The sequence below is a fragment of the Alternaria novae-zelandiae genome (genome assembly GCF_023758075.1).
Source record: "Alternaria novae-zelandiae strain BMP 2774 chromosome Unknown scaffold_2, whole genome shotgun sequence".
NCBI classification, from domain to species: Eukaryota; Fungi; Ascomycota; class Dothideomycetes; order Pleosporales; family Pleosporaceae; genus Alternaria; species Alternaria novae-zelandiae.
Genome location: NW_026056962.1, coordinates 2,019,433 through 2,035,370, shown reverse-complemented (window position 1 = coordinate 2,035,370; position 15,938 = coordinate 2,019,433). Strand labels below are relative to the sequence as shown.

Here is a 15,938-nt window from a genome sequence, read left to right as displayed (position 1 = left end):
GTGGGAGTAGACATTCGGTCATGGGTTCATCCTGTTGGGCTCAACGAGGGTGGTATTTCTTGTCGAATAACAATGTGTTACGAATACAGCTTCCTCGATACTCTGCTTATGGTCATGTTTACCAAGTCAATACAGCGTTGTTTCTGATTAGGTAGACATAGCTTGTAAATCGTATGTATTCCGTCTCGTATTGCATACTAATGTCATAACAGATGAGAAGCAGACCGCTTCACCGTGGGACTACCACATCTTGCTCTCTTCGTTTCACCATCATAGCCGATACCCAGTCCTGATCCTGCACTACGCATATCACTCAGAACCCCTCAGGCTTCGGAAGCCAGCAGCTTACGACGACACCTCGGCAGGCTCGCAGACCTTCTTGTGGATCTTCCAGTGCTTCTTCTGGCAAGCGACTGAGCAGTACTTGCGGTTCATGCACTTGGAGCAGGTGAGCAGGTTCTTGCCCTTCGGCCTGTGATCGATACCACAACCACCGCACTCATCAGGCTTGAGGGCCTGGCTGCGAAGTTCCTTGACGACCAGCGAGGTAGAACAGTTCGTCCTGACAGGACTGAAGAGAAGCGGGTCCGGAACATTCAAGCCTCGGTAACCAAGTCCATTGTCGGGCTCTCCAGGCTCAGAGTTGGCCACCTCCAAGAGGGACTTTGACTCGAAGTCGTATGGTACTCCGTTCTTGAAGCCGTTTGGACCGAATAGAGCCTTATGCATCTGGCGCTGAGCGTCGGGCTTGAGGCCGCCTTCGGTGTAGACCTTCTTGAGCATGACGAGGAATGAGGCAGGGAGTTGGCATCCGTGTGTCATGGCACAGGCACCGAGCATGACGTACATGTAGCAGGGGTCGGAGAACAAGTGCTCGCACTGCTCATTCAATGATCCAGTGAGCGGGGCCAGGATCTTCGCCTCCCTCTCAGCGATCATCTTGATGAGATTGCCGGAGTCGAGCCACTTGCGAACCACTTCTTTGTCTGAGCAACCACCGGCATGGATGCTATAGTAAACAGCGTGATCTGCTTCCTCCTCGGTCTTGCCTTGGGCTCGGAGGGCAGCCTTAGCTTCATCCTCGAGTTTGCTGAGTCCAGCGAAGTGTCCCATATCGCTGATGTTGTCAAAGTCCTGGTCCGACTGGAAGAGACCTGGCGTTGTGTTAGTCGATGAGATTGTTTATATGTGGCATGTTTGGTACTCACCGTATCCCCAATGACCCATCTTGAGAACGTAGTGGTTTTGGGTATGGTAAGTGGTGGATAAGTTGACTGAGGTAGCGGTGTTGCACTACTGCGGATGACAGTTGGCGGTGCTGATCTTTGCTGCGGAAGGTGAGTGATGAAGTGAAGACGAGAGAACGCGACTTGAGATCAGAAGAGAGTACGCGTCGCGTAACACGTCATATTGGAGGCCAGGCTGCAGTTGGCTGTTGGGGAAGGAGCGAGCACGCGTGTTCCCGTGACCCAGACGCCTTCCTTACATGCAGCCATCGCGCCCTCGAGCAGCAAGATAGACCACTTCCTGATTTAGTCTTGCGCATCACCTCTGCTACGAAGCTATTAGCATCGCCAACCACCACTAAAGATATTGATAATTTCAGTGTGAGCAATGCTCCAGATAGACTGATGTTGTTCGTTTTCACCGAGGAACCACGGGCTGAATGTCTGAAGATCAAAATATAATATTAACTACTGATTAAACAAGATAACCCAAAGCATCTATGAATACGAAAGAGAAAGAAACAAATCGCTCAAAAACATACAGCAGTGCTTTTCAAACGCTTAAGCAGTACCAGCATCCTTCTCCCCACTCCTCTCACCAGGGTGTCCACCCTGCTGCGCCGCCTTCTCAACACCCTCCTGTGCCTTATCCGCTGTACCCTTCGCCTTCGCACCCTTCTTATTCTTATGGAAGAAGCTCTTAAACGAGCTAAGCTTAGCAACGCGGAAGAGGTAGTAAGTGAGAATAGCAATACCGGCGTTGAACCCGATGAAAGCAAAAATGATGCCAAAGTTCCTCCACCTTTCGCCGTAGTAAATTGAGGAGCCAGCCAGGAACTGGTCCGCGTTGGTGAGGGAACAGTAGTTGCAGCCTGCAGTCGCGTCTGGGTTCTGGATGGTGCCGCCAGCGACGGCAGCGTAGTCGGCGAGGTAGGCGCCGCAAGTTTGGCCGGCTGGGGGGTCGAAGACGGAGACTTCGCGTTCGCTGCAGACGACTTGGCGGCCGGATAGCATGGTGGAGACCATGCCGCCGATCCAGTATGTGAAGGGACTGCAGCGGTACATGAAGAGCCAGAAGCCGGGGAGTTGGTCCGGAGGCTGCAGGACACCGTTGAACAGGATGCTCATGAGAGTAAGGAGGGAGACGAGTCCAGAAGCTGTCTCGGCGTCAGGTAGCGCTGCGATGGTCATGTCGGCGAAGGTGGATGTGTAGATGAGGAGCTGCATGCAGAACAACAGGACAAGGCCCTGGCGTTCGCTAGATTGGCTCACACCAACGACGGGGTAGTAGAATGTGACGAACATGAAGACACCAGCGATGATGCCGTAGGGTATCTCCACAACGATGTTGGCAATCATGAAGGCGATCCAGCTGTATGCCTTGGATGGCCTCTCGCGCGACTCGTAGAGAGAGCGTTGGGTGACGAAGAGGGGTTGGATCTGCTGTACAAGCGACGAGAAGATGGTAGTAAGCATGAAGACCGAGAAGATGATCGTCTGCATGCCTGCTAAACTCGTGTTGGCCTTGTAGAAAGAGAAACCGATGAAGAGACCCGCGATGGCGCAGAGACCAAACTTAGCCATGACGTAGCCAGGCATGCGCCAGTATTGCTGGAAGGCTCGGTATGTGCATTCGACGATTTGCGTGGTCAATGGCATGGCGAACTCGCCGCCACCGGTTTCGGCGGCAATGTTGAGTTCCTCGCTCTTCTTGGCCTCGTGGAGTTGGTCGATATCCCTTTGGACGCCCTTGGCTTCTTCGCTTTCTCTCCACACGTCGTACCAGTCCTGGCCATTATCGTTCTTGCCGGCGTTGACAATCTCCAGCATGTATTCAGCTGGGTTCTCGTCTTCACCGCACTTACGTGCACCGTTGCTCTGGAAGTAGTCGAGGAGTGTTTGGGAGTTCTCGCCGAGCTCGCCGAAGTAGACGGTCTTACCACCGCGGGCGAGGAAGAGAAGACGGTCGAACTCTTGGAAGAGGATGGCGCTGGGCTGATGGATGGTGCAGAGGATGGCTTGGCCAGCCGAGCTGATCTTGCGGAGGAAGGCAATGATGGACCAGGAACTCTGCGCAGAAGTTAGTAATCATCGATCGTACACGGGCTGATGCAATTGTACTGACCTGTGAATCAAGACCGGAGGTAGGTTCATCAAGGAAGAGCAACAGCTTGGGCTTCGCGGCAAGCTCAACACCAATTGTCAGAAGCTTACGTTGTTCAACGTTCAAGCCCTCGCCAGGCACTCCAACAACGGCTTCGGCAAAGTCGGACATGTTCAGCATCTTGATGACCTCTTCGACGTAATCATGCTTTTCCTTCTTGCTAACAGTCTTTGGCTGGCGTAGCATGGCAGAGAATTGTAGCGCTTCACGGACGGTCGAAGTCTCGAGATGAAGATCCCTGAAATGGTTAGTACTTGTGATAAGACAGACATAAGCTGGATAACTTACTGTTGTTGCACGTAACCGGTTGAGCGTTGGAAAGCAGGATCGAGAGGCTTGCCGTTCACAAACATGTCTCCGGTGATGACTCCCATTGTGGTCCGCTGAGCCAGAGCATCCAAGAGCGTGGTCTTGCCAGCTCCCGAGACACCCATAAGAGCAGTCATTGATCCAGGCTTGACAAAACCAGAGACATGATCGAGCAGACGACGCGGCTCGCCCTTAATCTCAATGTCGTAGACAACGTCGCGCCACGTGAAAACACCCTTCTGCTCCTCAATGGCGCTGACATCACCAGCGCCTTCATGCTCTCCTGTCTGCGTCTCTCCAGACTCCTCATCGGAAGCCTTGCCACCAGGCTGCATGTATGCGGGAACATGTCCACGACGGAAGACGAGTTGCTCGGCAGTGTTGGATGTAGAAGAGTTGACCTCAACAGCGACGAAGTAGGTGACCATGAAGAAGATCAGGAAAGCCCAGAGGATACCAAAGTTGCGCCACACATGGCTCCAAGAGTAGGAGTATGAGACTTCGATGTAGCTGTCACCGTTGATGAACGTCTGTCCGGCGACTGCACCCTGTGTGTTGCAAATGAATGAGTCGCCAGTTTGTGCGTATCCAGGTCCTGACGGGATGAAGGCATCGCAGGGAAAGTCGACTCCATGGAACTCGTTCGCAAGCAAGATCTCGAATGCGTAGAAGATTGGATTGATCCAGCGAATCCAGCCGAACCAGTCAGGCATTTCGGGAATGCGGATGACGAAACCAGTGTAGATGACCAGAATGAGGACCAAGACACCAGCGCCTGCCATGGCTTGCGATGCAGTCTTGGTAACAGCAGCAGTCGTTCGGAAGATAGCTGCCATGACGAAGGTTGCCATGTAAGTAACCACGAAGAACAAGAAGAACTGTCCTGCAGTGTACCGCAGTTGGGCCAGGAAGTACAGAATGATGTTGAAGACGACTGCCTGAATGAACTTGACAGGAATATCGGCAACAATACCAGCTATGGCTTCGGTAGACGGGTGGTAAAAGGCGTAAGAGTTGTGCTTCTCGACGATAGGCCGCTGGGCGTATAGACCTGCGATTTCACCGATGGAAGTAAGAGCGTTGAAGAGAATGGCCAGGAAGATGACAGCTCCGCGACCTTGGAACGAGCTGGAGCCTGTTGAGTGACCGAAGTAGATGGAACCGACGATGAGAGCGATGACGACATTGAGACCAGCTTGCGTTGCAGTAGACGCAATGTCACCCCAGATGCGTTGGTACGCTCGTCGAGTGTTGAGCTTGATCTGCATCGGGACGCTGATGAGGTAAGGTGACTTGGGACGAGCGTGTTTAGCCTGGATGTAGTTCTTCTGCTGGCGTAGTTGCTCGAGAGTGCCGTGCTCGTTGACTGGGTTCTCTGCTTCGAAGTCCTTGATCTCCTCAAGAAGCGCCTGGTACTCAGGGGACTCGCGCCAGTACTTCTCAAAGTCTTCCGGTGTGCGAGGCACCTTGTTCTCCATGCCCTCTTTGGCTTGCCTTTCTTGTGGGTTGGTAACGGCTGTGAGGAAATCTCCAGCGGTTTGACGAGGGGGGCAGTACCTGTCGTGCGTTAGTTGCTTCCAGGTGTCTCGTTATATGGGGTTCCTTACCATCCTTGACGCTCAAAGAAGTCCTTAGCTTCATTGGCGGGTCCGAAGTAGATCTGGCGACCTTCGTAAAGAACAGCGGCTTTGTCAAAGCAGTCGTACACGCTTTGACTAGCCTGGTAGATGGCCACCGCAGCAGCACCTCCAGCCAAGTCGGAACCGACCCTCAGAGCCTTGACAAACTTCAACGCAGTAGCTGAGTCCAATCCTCGTGTCGAGTTGTCCCATGCCGCAAATGGAGCGCCGGCGAGTAGCATCTCAGCTACAGAGACTCGCTTCCTCTCTCCACCTGACACACCACGAACGAAATCGTTTCCGACCTTGGTGTTGTAGGTGTGACTCAGCCCAAGCACGGCCATGACGACCTTTGCCATGAATTGGGCGAACTCATCGCGGTTCGCTCCGCCGGGTCGGTTCGATGGCGTTCTGACAGCCGCGGCAAATTCCAGCGTCTGACCCACAGTCAGATGGGGAAAGTGCTTGTCGACTTCCTGGTTGTACACTGTCTCTCCCTTGAACTCCTTGCGCATACGCTCCTGGGGAATGCCGTTGTAGTGGATGACCGAGTCATCCGTGTCCAAACCATGAAGCTCTCCAGTGAGGGCCTTGAGAAGCGTGGAGCAACCAGAGCCGGGACGACCAAGGACAACACACAGCTCGCCAGCTCGTATGATACCGTCGAAGCTGTGGAGAATCTGCTTGCGCTCCGACTTGCCAAAGAATTCCTTAGCTCGGAAGGGTGCCATGAACATGTCTGAAACAGTGCTCTGAAGCTGCAGAGCCTTGCCCGAACCAAAGACGTCCAGGTTCTTGTACACAACGTTGACCTTCTTCATTTCGATGCCCTCGCCCTCCAGCTGGTTCCGGAACATGTTCAAAAACCTGCTGAGATCAAAAGCCTCGTTGGAGGGGTCCACACGGGGATCGTTTGGCTGCGCAATGCTCATCTGCTGAGTCACTTTTGACTGTGAGGTGAAGATGCGCGCCAACTCCTGCCTGCCGTCGTCGTCGATCTCAGCCCGCGTGACCCGGCGTTGAAGAGTGGCTGGGGCTGCATCTTCGTAAGAGGATGAAGTGCCGGTTCGCTTGACTTTCGGGGCTTGTCCATTAGATCCTAACCGCGTGTCTGAAGAATCCGAGGAGCTCGATGTGTTGACTTTCTCGAGCGGCACGACTTCCTCTTGCCTGTGCTGGGATTCAGTGCCATCGGTGGAGGAAAACAAGCCTGCGCCGGGCGATGTTTCATGTGCGGTCGATGATTCATGCGTGTAGGAGTGTGATGAGAAGACTCCGTGGGTGCCGTGAGCATGGCCATCTGGGAAGTAGGTCGGACGACCAGAAGTAGTTCGCGTGACGCCGTGGGGAGGAGTCTGGGTTCCTGACCCCGATTGGGTGGAAGTGCTGAATGTTTGATGGGACTGCGACGTACTCGACATGAAAGTCTCGCCGTGGGACTGATGGTCAGCCATGGTGATTTTCAACGGCAAGTGATGGCGAGTAACGTCGGCTTCGATGATGTATTGCTGGTGCACCTGCGACTATCTAACATATATCAATTGTTAGCCACGTTTGGGCCTATGTTGTCATAGCACCCCGGATAGCGGAGTCTCTCCATGGCCGCGGTTAGTCTTGCACCATCTGCCATAGCTCGGACGAGATGGCTGGACCTCTGGAATGAGATTCGTCCTTCGCCGCAGTGGATGATTGGGGCGTGCGCGCGCTACGCGGGCCGGACTCAAAGTGAGCGGATCCAAGTTCAGCATGCTCGATGCGTATTTGTTCGAGGCCGCAATTAGTGCGACAACACTGGGCGCCGAGACTGCTTTTCTCGATGTTGAATATGACATCACAGCCCGGACGGCCACGGATGAGGGTGTTGCCAAGGAATCCGCCCACCATCACAGTCCTTGATGGAAGCAGACATGCGGTGGCTGTCGTGACGAGGCAGCTTCTGCGCTCGATGCGCATTCTTTGCGTGATTCTGGTGGTCGTAAAGCAAGATTGCGCCTGCCCGTCGAAAACGCTTATGTTGGTCCGCGATCGACAGCTTACTGCTTTCGGACGAGAGATCGCTCGGGATCCTCCTTACGCCTGCCATGCAGTCTCGCGTCTTCGGTACCCGTTATCCTATCGTACAAACCCTTGTCGTCATTCCAGCCATCCGGACCATCCGAGCAGCGGCTATCTGTTGTACAAATGCCGGTGATTTCCAGTCTGTTGAGGACCGTCAACTTTCCACTTTCCGCCGGTCGTAATATGGGGCGGTGCACAACGGAACCCTGAACAAGGCCAATCTCGGACGAACGTAATCTCCGTTTGATGTTGGCAGGCGGACGCGTCTCCTTGGTTATGTCAGGCAGCGCTAAGGCAGTGTCACTTGCTTGTGTCGGCATCGACAGAACCTAATTGCTTTTTGAGGGGAAGCAATACAGCAGGAACCGCCCTACGGGCCCTAAACGTTCGCGCACGGGGGGATCGATGATCAACATCAACCAGCTAAGACACTTGGACAACGTGGATGGAGTCTAGCGATTGAGTTTCAATTCTGCGCTTCCATAGTCAGGATCAGAAACGAATGTACTCGAGGTCTGTCTGGGCGCAGTGACAGCAAGACCTCGAGGCGCGTAACAATACATTGGACGACTGCGCACATACTCGATACCAGGACACAGAGCGGCATTGACCATAGCTGGACGTAGATGTTCAAACTCACACCATTACTGTTGTATCAGCCGCAGATCTTGCATGAGGTTGCAAGCCTCATTAGTACCGGTGCTCTTGGGGAGGTCAGATAGCTTTCAGTCAACAACATCCGTTTATGTAATCGGGGTTGCATTGTAAAGGCTATCTTGCTCGAGAGCGGTGAAACTCTCCTTCGCTATCCGTACACATGCAGACCACATGCAGGCCTTATGCCGGCCCCTTGTCTAGGCGGTCTGTACTGAGTAGCGATTTGATAATCAGGATCTTGTGTCCAGCTAAGCTTATTGGCGTGTATTCGATGGGTATTCTGGAACGAGAGTAGAGATCGCCTGGGGTTGAGGCCCGTCAGACGGCGGATTCCAGGGACAAGAGGCCTGCTTCCTGGTCGTTCGCGTGATTACTGAACAGGCGATGAGCGAAGGCTTAATATTAACACCGTACGCACCGGTCAGACTGACCTTGGGATTGTCGACGCAGTTTTAGGTCGCCGTTGTGCCTCCGCGCTTTTAGTGCTTTTGGTTTCGGGGTGATGAGTGATAATCAAGGTTTTGTCGAGCCGCGCTTGCTCACTTCAGTTGTAACCCCTCAAGCTTCTGCTCCACTATGGGTATATGTTCCGCCAAGCGGTTGGGGTCTCGCATTATCGCAAGCACGTCTTCCTTCCGTCCTGCGAGCTTCTTGCGCACTTCCTCGTATTTCTCCTCCCTCGCCGTGTACTCTCTCAGCACCACGTTGTCCCCAAACTCGACAAACACGCGCGTGTCGCGTATCCGGAATACTACATCATCCAGGCGCATGAAGAAGCGCACAAGGAGGAGCAAGCGCTGTGGCATGACGCGGATCTTGCAGGATAGCATGGCGATGCCATTGTCCGCTAACTCGTCTTCGTAGAGTACCAGCTCGTCGAAGAAGTGTATCGGGTCGGGACGCTTGAGAAGGTGGAGTGGTATCGGGGTTTCGGTAGGCTCGAAGGCGGGCGTTGGTGGTGTGGTGCCCTTGTAATCTGTGCTGTAGGACCAGTCGAACGGCTTTACGACTTCCTTGATGTCCTCAAATTGCTTCTGTCTGATTCGAGTTAGCTACAGATTCTCTCCCTACTGCGTCTTTGGTCTGACCTATTTTGCTGCCACTCTTTCGAGTAGGAGACCTTGAACATCTTCTCGCCTGTCTTGTCCACCAGGTCCAGCGCATCGAAGGCATTGAACTCAATGTACCAGCCGCTCTGGGCGTGTTCTATCCGCATCATGTTGTCTCCGAATATCATCTCGGGCGGCGCTATTCCGAGCTTCTTGGTCATGTCCTCTATTGGGCCGGCCTTGAGGATGGGCAGTTTGCGCGTGGTGATCTTGAAGCCTTCCTTGGTAATGGATGTGTCGGCGACACCGGGTGCCACAGTGTCGGCGGGCGCGCCATTGAGGGAAGCCATAGCGGGGGAGTTATGCGACGAGACCCTGAAGAATGCTGTGTGTATAAATTGTTCGCAGACACCTGCAGGTGGATCCGATGGCGATGGCGGGGAGCTTCAGCGTGGTGGGGCGCGAACCAGGGCTCCGACCGCCGATGGCCGATGGCTGTTTCCTTGACAACGCACGAAACCCACTTGTTTGTCTGGGTTAACTAGCTGCCATCCGTCCTCGAACCCTGCAAACATCCACACCCACCAACTGTCACCCATCCCATAGCATAATATAGCTATCAGTGGTCTTCTGTGGCCCTATTGCTTGCTTCCTGTCGCTCCAGCCTGCATACAGACATCGCCATGGCCGACGTCGCAAACCTTGAAGCCGCCTTTGAGCGCACCACCATCCACGACGAGAACGATGAGCACGTCACTTCTACATCCACCTACCACAAGGTGAAGGTGTGTATTTACTCGCCTTCTCAATGTCGCGCCTTCTAACAATACCTAGCCTTCCGCATCCACAACCGTATCGGTAGCTGGCCTATCGTCCTCTCAATCAGCTGCGAACCGCATGAAGCTGCCCCATCAGACACTACAGAAGCTCGCAACGCAAAACGCAAAGACGGCAAACATCGCCAAAGTTACCATCTCAGCAAGCTCCAGCCGACCCTCAGAACAGCACCAATCACATCGCCGCACGCTCACCGACTCCGCCATCTACACCGTTCCCTCAAACCCTGCAACACCCAAACAATGGCATCTGGGCATGTTCGACATCGGCAAGCCTCTCGGAAAGGGAAAGTTTGGTCGCGTCTATCTTGCCAAGGAGCGCTCATCAGGCTTCGTGTGTGCCCTGAAGGTGCTCCACAAGTCTGAGATCCAGCAAGGCAAAGTCGAGAAGCAGGTCCGACGAGAGATTGAGATCCAATCACATCTCACGCACCCCAATATCCTCAAGCTCTTTGGCCACTTCCACGACGCAAAGCGCATCTTCCTCATCCTCGAATTCGCTGGTAAAGGAGAACTATACAAGCACCTCCGCAAGGAGCAACGCTTCCCCGAATGGAAGGCAGCACAATATGTAGCCCAGATGGCCGCAGCACTCAAGTACCTCCACAAGAAGCACGTCATGCACCGCGATATCAAGCCCGAAAACATCCTCGTCGGCATCCACGGCGAGATCAAGATTTCCGACTTTGGTTGGTCGGTACACGCGCCCAACAACCGCCGCAACACCATGTGCGGAACTCTCGACTACCTGCCCCCGGAGATGCTTCGCGGTGGCGGTAAGGACAACTTCTACTCCGAGAAGGTCGACCTATGGAGTTTGGGTGTCTTGACGTACGAGTTCCTAGTCGGTGAAGCGCCATTCGAGGACACGCAAGTCATGACACAGCGCAAGATTGCGAGGGGAGAGTACACAGTCCCGAGCTTCGTCAGCTCAGAAGCGCGAGATCTCATCAAGAAACTCCTCGTGCTGGACCCTGAGAAGCGTATCGCGCTTGAGGATGTCGAGGTACACCCCTGGATCCTCAAGCACTGCAAGGGCAGCTCGCGAGCCTACGAGCGCACATCTGGCGGCAAGGTACGCAGCAGCTCGGAGCAGGCTGAGGAGAGCTACTAAGCTTCGTCTTGGTGGTGTTCCAACTTCACATAATGTCTAACATGTACGACGGCGAAGGGGCGTTCCGCACGGTAGTCACTGAATTTCTTGTCTTTAGTCGCATTGCTCGGCGTCTTGGGTCTGCCGCTGGCGTTGGTTGGTATCGTAATTGGGAATACATCCCACAACTCGTTCAATTCAAGAATTTCAAGCTTGACTCGCAAAGCACCGTCTAGTATGCCATGTCTGCACCGTGAACATCCTCATCTTGCCAGACCCCATGCCTCGCTACGATCCTCAATGCGCTTCGACTCCCTCACCCTTCTTCTCCCCATGCCTAAAATCAGGCGTACTGGGCCTACTCCTCTCACCCCCGAAGAACGCAATATTCTCCCTCAACGCCACATACTCGCTGTCCGCATATCCCAAGGCCTCACTAATCTGCGTAGAATGCAATCCCTTGATGCGCCTAATCTCCGTCGCGGAATAGTTCACCACACACCTCCCTATCTCAAACGGCGCGGGATTGTGCAGTTCAAAATTGGGGGGATGCTGCAGTAGTGTCTGGGAAGAAGACATCGAGTACGATGACGAGGACGAGTGCGTGAGTGGTGTTCGGATGGGAATCGGGGCGTGGACGCCGTGGGCTAGGGCGCCGGGTGTATTGGGCGGCTGGCTTGTCGTTGGTGTTTGAGTAGTCGGTTTGGGGGAGTGCGGCGGGTTGGAGAGGCGTTTGACAACGACGATGCGGACGGCTTCTTGTTGGGCGAAGTGGCCATCTACTTCTACGATGCCGACGGGGAGGAGACCTGCTTTGTCGCTTAGGGCTGCCCAGGCGCCTTGGTCGATGTATATCGTCCCGTGGGGTGCGAGACCGTGGAGAATCCAGAAGTAGCGGTCGCGGATGGGGTTGGATATGGGGAGGAACCGGGTGTGGAGGGGGACTGGCTCTTCTGGTTTGGGCGAGGAGAGGCCGGTGAGTTGTTGGTTGTCTAGTGTGGATGTGGATGTTGAAAGGTCGTGGTTTGAGTCTTGAGATGCTGCTTGTGCGAGTGGTGCGCCCTCGTCTTGGAAGTTGGTGACGGAGTTTCGACTTGACATTCGTGACTTTCTTTGCTTCTCGGCGTGTGCGATGATGCCGGAGATGTTGCCTGGTTTACTGCTCTTTGTGATGACTGTTGTGACACCTGCGCTTGTTGCTAGCCTTGCGGCCACGATCTTTGTGCTCATACCGCCTGTTCCCAGTGAACTGCCTGCTGAACTGACGTCTGCTGCCAGCTCCGCAATGTCTTCTACAACAGGTATGGACTTGGCATCTGGGTTTGTGCGAGGGTTCTTGTCATACAGACAGTCCACATCCGTCATGAGGAACAGGTAATCCGCCTGGACCATGGCCGATGTAATGGCGCTCAGCGTATCGTTGTCACCAAACTTGATCTCAGTAACCGCCAAAGTATCGTTCTCATTCACAATTGGAATGACACCCATGCTCAGAAGCTCAATGAAAGTGTTCTGCGCATTCTGATACTGCGTCCGGTCCGCAATGTCGTTTCTTGTCAGCAGGATCTGAGCAATCGGCTGCTCCAAGTGGCCAAACAGCTGGTCCCATAGAGACATCAATCTACTCTGTCCGATAGCAGCGAGCGCTTGAACTTGTGGGAGGTGTTTTGGACGACGTGGAAGGTTCATGCGCCGTAGGCCGACACCAATGGCGCCCGAAGACACGATTACGACGCGGTGGCCGGCGGCGCGCAGACTGCATGCTGTCTCGACGATGAGGGAGAGGATGGAGAGGAGGGGTTGGTGGGTTTTTTCGTCGACTATCGATGAGGTTCCTGGGTGTGTTGGTTAGGTGCTCTCTTCTTGTCGATGTGGCATGTGTACGGTTGTGTATTTACCAAGTTTTATTACGACGGTGAGCTGGCCGGGCTGCTTGCGCATGTGGACGGCCATTGCGGCGGAGGGAGTCACGAATGCCCAAGGTGGTGGGGGTTACAAATATGGGAGGGGAGGAGATAGGTGAGGTATGTACAACGCGTCGTGTACTATATGAGCACGCAGCTCGTGTGTTGTCGCGCAATGGATGACTGTAAGCAGCCCAAGTTTCCTCGCAAGCGATCTTCGGCTTCCCTTGTACGCGGTGACGTCTTCCCTCCGATTGGCTCCCCGCGCTACCAGCTGCATCGACATCTCCACCTAAACTTTTCGCGACGGGAATCAGGAACATGCCACGCCCTACACCAAACATCTATACGCCACGCAACGCCTGCACGCCCAACACTTGATCGCCCCGTAATCAAACTCGAACGTCACTCCACGCCCTGCCACGATGGCAAACTCCGAGACAGCGCCCGACGGCGCATCCCTCTCCGCAATGGCCCAGCCGCCGCCCCAAAAGATCGACCCCGTATATTACACCTGGAGCAGTACCTTCAACATAATGCTCGGCCGCATGACAGGCTCTCGCGATGTCGAACTAGAAAAAGGCTACTTCAACGAAATGGACAAGATAAAAGCCGACTCGATATGTAAGCGCTGCGAGTCGAACAAGGAATACCTCTTGAAATACAGTCCCATCATACGCTTCATGTCGGACGAAGTGTACAAACTAGGCGGCGACCTGAACAAAGACAACATACTCTGTCGCATGTGCACGAATGAGCAATCCGGCGGTTTCTCCCTCGACCACGGCATCCTCCTCTGCGCAAACAAGTTCCGTAATCGCGGGCACCAGGAAGACACCATGGCGCATGAGATGGTTCACGCGTGGGACCATCTAAAGTTCAAAGTCGAACCTGAGAACCTGCGCCACCAGGCCTGTCTAGAGATTCGCGCATCCACACTCAGCGGCGAATGCCGTTTCTCGAGAGAGTTCTTCACGAGGAATCAATGGAATATCATGGAACAATTACAATCTTGTGTTAGGAGGAGGGCGACGCTGAGTATGATGGCGAGGCCGGGCATAAAGGATCAAGAGCATGCTGGGAAAGTTGTCAATGAGGTGTGGGAAAGTTGTTTCCGGGATACCAGGCCGTTTGACGAGGTCTATCGTTGATCGTGGGAGGAAGGAGATGTGGTTGGTCGGTTCGTTTGAACACACATGATCTTGATTATCGTACGTTGCCGTAATAATAGATCATCTCGAGTTGATCTCAATATTTTCTCTTTGAAGTTCGTCCGGAAGCACTACTTCAAATGGAATTTATTGGGATCATCTCGCGATGATCTATTAATACGGCAACGTACAATAATCAAGATCATGTGTCGTTTGAACATGTGACTGAAGCGGGGGGTTGTCGGTGTATTATTATCCTTGTGTTTGCATAGCGATGGCGTTTCTAAGATAGATCTCAGAGGGCGCAGTATTGCGCACATCTCCTCTCTGTTCAGTTTGAGAGCAAGGCCTTGATTACTCATATTGTCCCTCATTCCACGTCATTCTCAAGTTCTTGAAAATATCAGAGGTTGGTGTTTTTGGCCCCCAATCTTTGAAATTACGGATCAAGCCATGGCGTGCATCGCCCGAATCGCGGGGCTGCAGGGCGTATTTTCCACCCTTGATTTTCGCTGCTGCGCCGCAACAACAATAGGCGTCTAGCACAACACTGCCCATAAGTCTGGGCGCCTTGAAACCCACCGACATCATGGATGCCTATATACAACAAGTAGATATCTTCGCGATGCATATCTCTCTTCCATCTAGTCTTGTTCCGTCAATCATTCATCATCACACTCAAACTCAAGTCTTTCTAAATCCATCATAATGCTACCGCACACCCTCCTATACACCCTTTTCATCGCAACATCATCAGCAGCATTCATCCCCCCACCACGCATCCCCAACCCACCAAAACCCCAAATCATCGAACCCATCGCACCCGCACCAGCAGCACCCAACCCATACCGGCCAGCCGACCGACCAGACCCTGAAGCGACACCAGGCTTTGACGCACCTGAAATGACTGGAGGCTTCCAAGCACCTAAACCGACTGGAGGTTTCGAAGTGCCTGATGTGCCCCTACCTGACGATCAAGACGAGACTGCGTCGAAAGTCGCGTCTAGGCCGTATGGTAATCCAGCGAAGACTTTATCGCCGGCACAGGTGGCGGCTTCTCTTGCTGCTTCAAAGTCAACTGCGACTCAACCAACTGCGACTCCTACGACGGGGATGACGGTGCCGGCTACGACTGGTGGTGCGGCGAAGATCGAGGATGTGGGGTTGGGTATGAGTCTGGTCGGCTTGGTAAGTTTCCTTGTATTTCTTTAGAAGATTGGTAGCTGATTGCGAATAGGTTGTTGTACCGTTGGCGGCAGTCATCCTCTGAGCTTTGCGATGTTGATGAACGAAAATACCATGTCGGTGCTTCGGTCTGCTGGAGCTACTCCGGTTCATGCTCGAGCGAAATCGAGAAAATCGCGTTTGATGGGATATACGCGTCCGCCTGTACTCATGTCCCTCAGGGTCCAGAGATGCTTGGATCATGCTGCTCCGGTTTCTCTCTAGAAAGAAACCTGGATTTTTGATCGGGCATCGAAAAAGAACACGGTACGAATCATGAGCTATGATGATGGAGCGGGTGAGCCTCCAGACTTCCATCGATGTGCCAGAGCGATCTTCGAGGGAAATTTTTCGAAAGATCTGGTATAAGGAGGCGATATGCGTCTGAGCTCCTTCGGCGAGATCAAGAAGCTTTGATCGCCAGAAGTGGATATTCATTGCTATCTTGCAAAGGGATCTCCAGATGTGTACTGGCGTCCAGGTGCATATAAAGCAGCTTTCGCTCACGATCAGGAGTATTCAACTCAATGACCTCCCAACTTCTCCAAACGACCAAGATATCGTGTGACATCTATCATGCTGTGTCGTTTGTTTGGCTTGCCATCTCTTTGCGCGATCGCCATCGGAACAGATCATCATGAAATGTAG

General features: G+C 53.5%; 6 protein-coding genes across 6 annotated transcripts; 2 read left to right on the top strand and 4 right to left on the bottom strand.

Moving 5' to 3' along the window:
- Window positions 1-345: 345 nt before the first annotated feature.
- Window positions 346-1,227, bottom strand: J4E88_001710 (uncharacterized protein; the record flags this gene model as incomplete). Its single annotated transcript, XM_049395379.1, has 2 exons — window positions 346-1,154; window positions 1,209-1,227. 2 exons carry the CDS (start codon window positions 1,225-1,227, stop codon window positions 346-348), a joined length of 828 nt encoding a protein of 275 aa, XP_049259243.1.
- A 560-nt stretch (window positions 1,228-1,787) lies between these two features.
- Window positions 1,788-6,772, bottom strand: J4E88_001709 (uncharacterized protein; the record flags this gene model as incomplete). The annotated part of the gene is made up of 4 exons (XM_049395378.1): window positions 1,788-3,296; window positions 3,352-3,628; window positions 3,679-5,256; window positions 5,307-6,772. 4 exons carry the CDS (start codon window positions 6,770-6,772, stop codon window positions 1,788-1,790), a joined length of 4,830 nt encoding a protein of 1,609 aa, XP_049259242.1.
- Window positions 6,773-8,572: 1,800 nt separating this feature from the next.
- On the bottom strand, window positions 8,573-9,432 carry J4E88_001708 (uncharacterized protein; the record flags this gene model as incomplete). The annotated part of the gene is made up of 2 exons (XM_049395377.1): window positions 8,573-9,071; window positions 9,122-9,432. 2 exons carry the CDS (start codon window positions 9,430-9,432, stop codon window positions 8,573-8,575), a joined length of 810 nt encoding a protein of 269 aa, XP_049259241.1.
- A 333-nt stretch (window positions 9,433-9,765) lies between these two features.
- Window positions 9,766-11,032, top strand: ARK1 (Serine/threonine-protein kinase ark1; the record flags this gene model as incomplete). The annotated part of the gene is made up of 2 exons (XM_049395376.1): window positions 9,766-9,867; window positions 9,917-11,032. 2 exons carry the CDS (start codon window positions 9,766-9,768, stop codon window positions 11,030-11,032), a joined length of 1,218 nt encoding a protein of 405 aa, XP_049259240.1.
- Window positions 11,033-11,308: 276 nt separating this feature from the next.
- J4E88_001706 (uncharacterized protein) lies at window positions 11,309-12,964 on the bottom strand (the record flags this gene model as incomplete). Its single annotated transcript, XM_049395375.1, has 2 exons — window positions 11,309-12,846; window positions 12,910-12,964. 2 exons carry the CDS (start codon window positions 12,962-12,964, stop codon window positions 11,309-11,311), a joined length of 1,593 nt encoding a protein of 530 aa, XP_049259239.1.
- A 376-nt stretch (window positions 12,965-13,340) lies between these two features.
- On the top strand, window positions 13,341-14,066 carry ATP23 (Mitochondrial inner membrane protease atp23; the record flags this gene model as incomplete). Its single annotated transcript, XM_049395374.1, has 1 exon — window positions 13,341-14,066. One exon carries the CDS (start codon window positions 13,341-13,343, stop codon window positions 14,064-14,066), a length of 726 nt encoding a protein of 241 aa, XP_049259238.1.
- Between the last annotated feature and the right edge of the window lie 1,872 nt (window positions 14,067-15,938).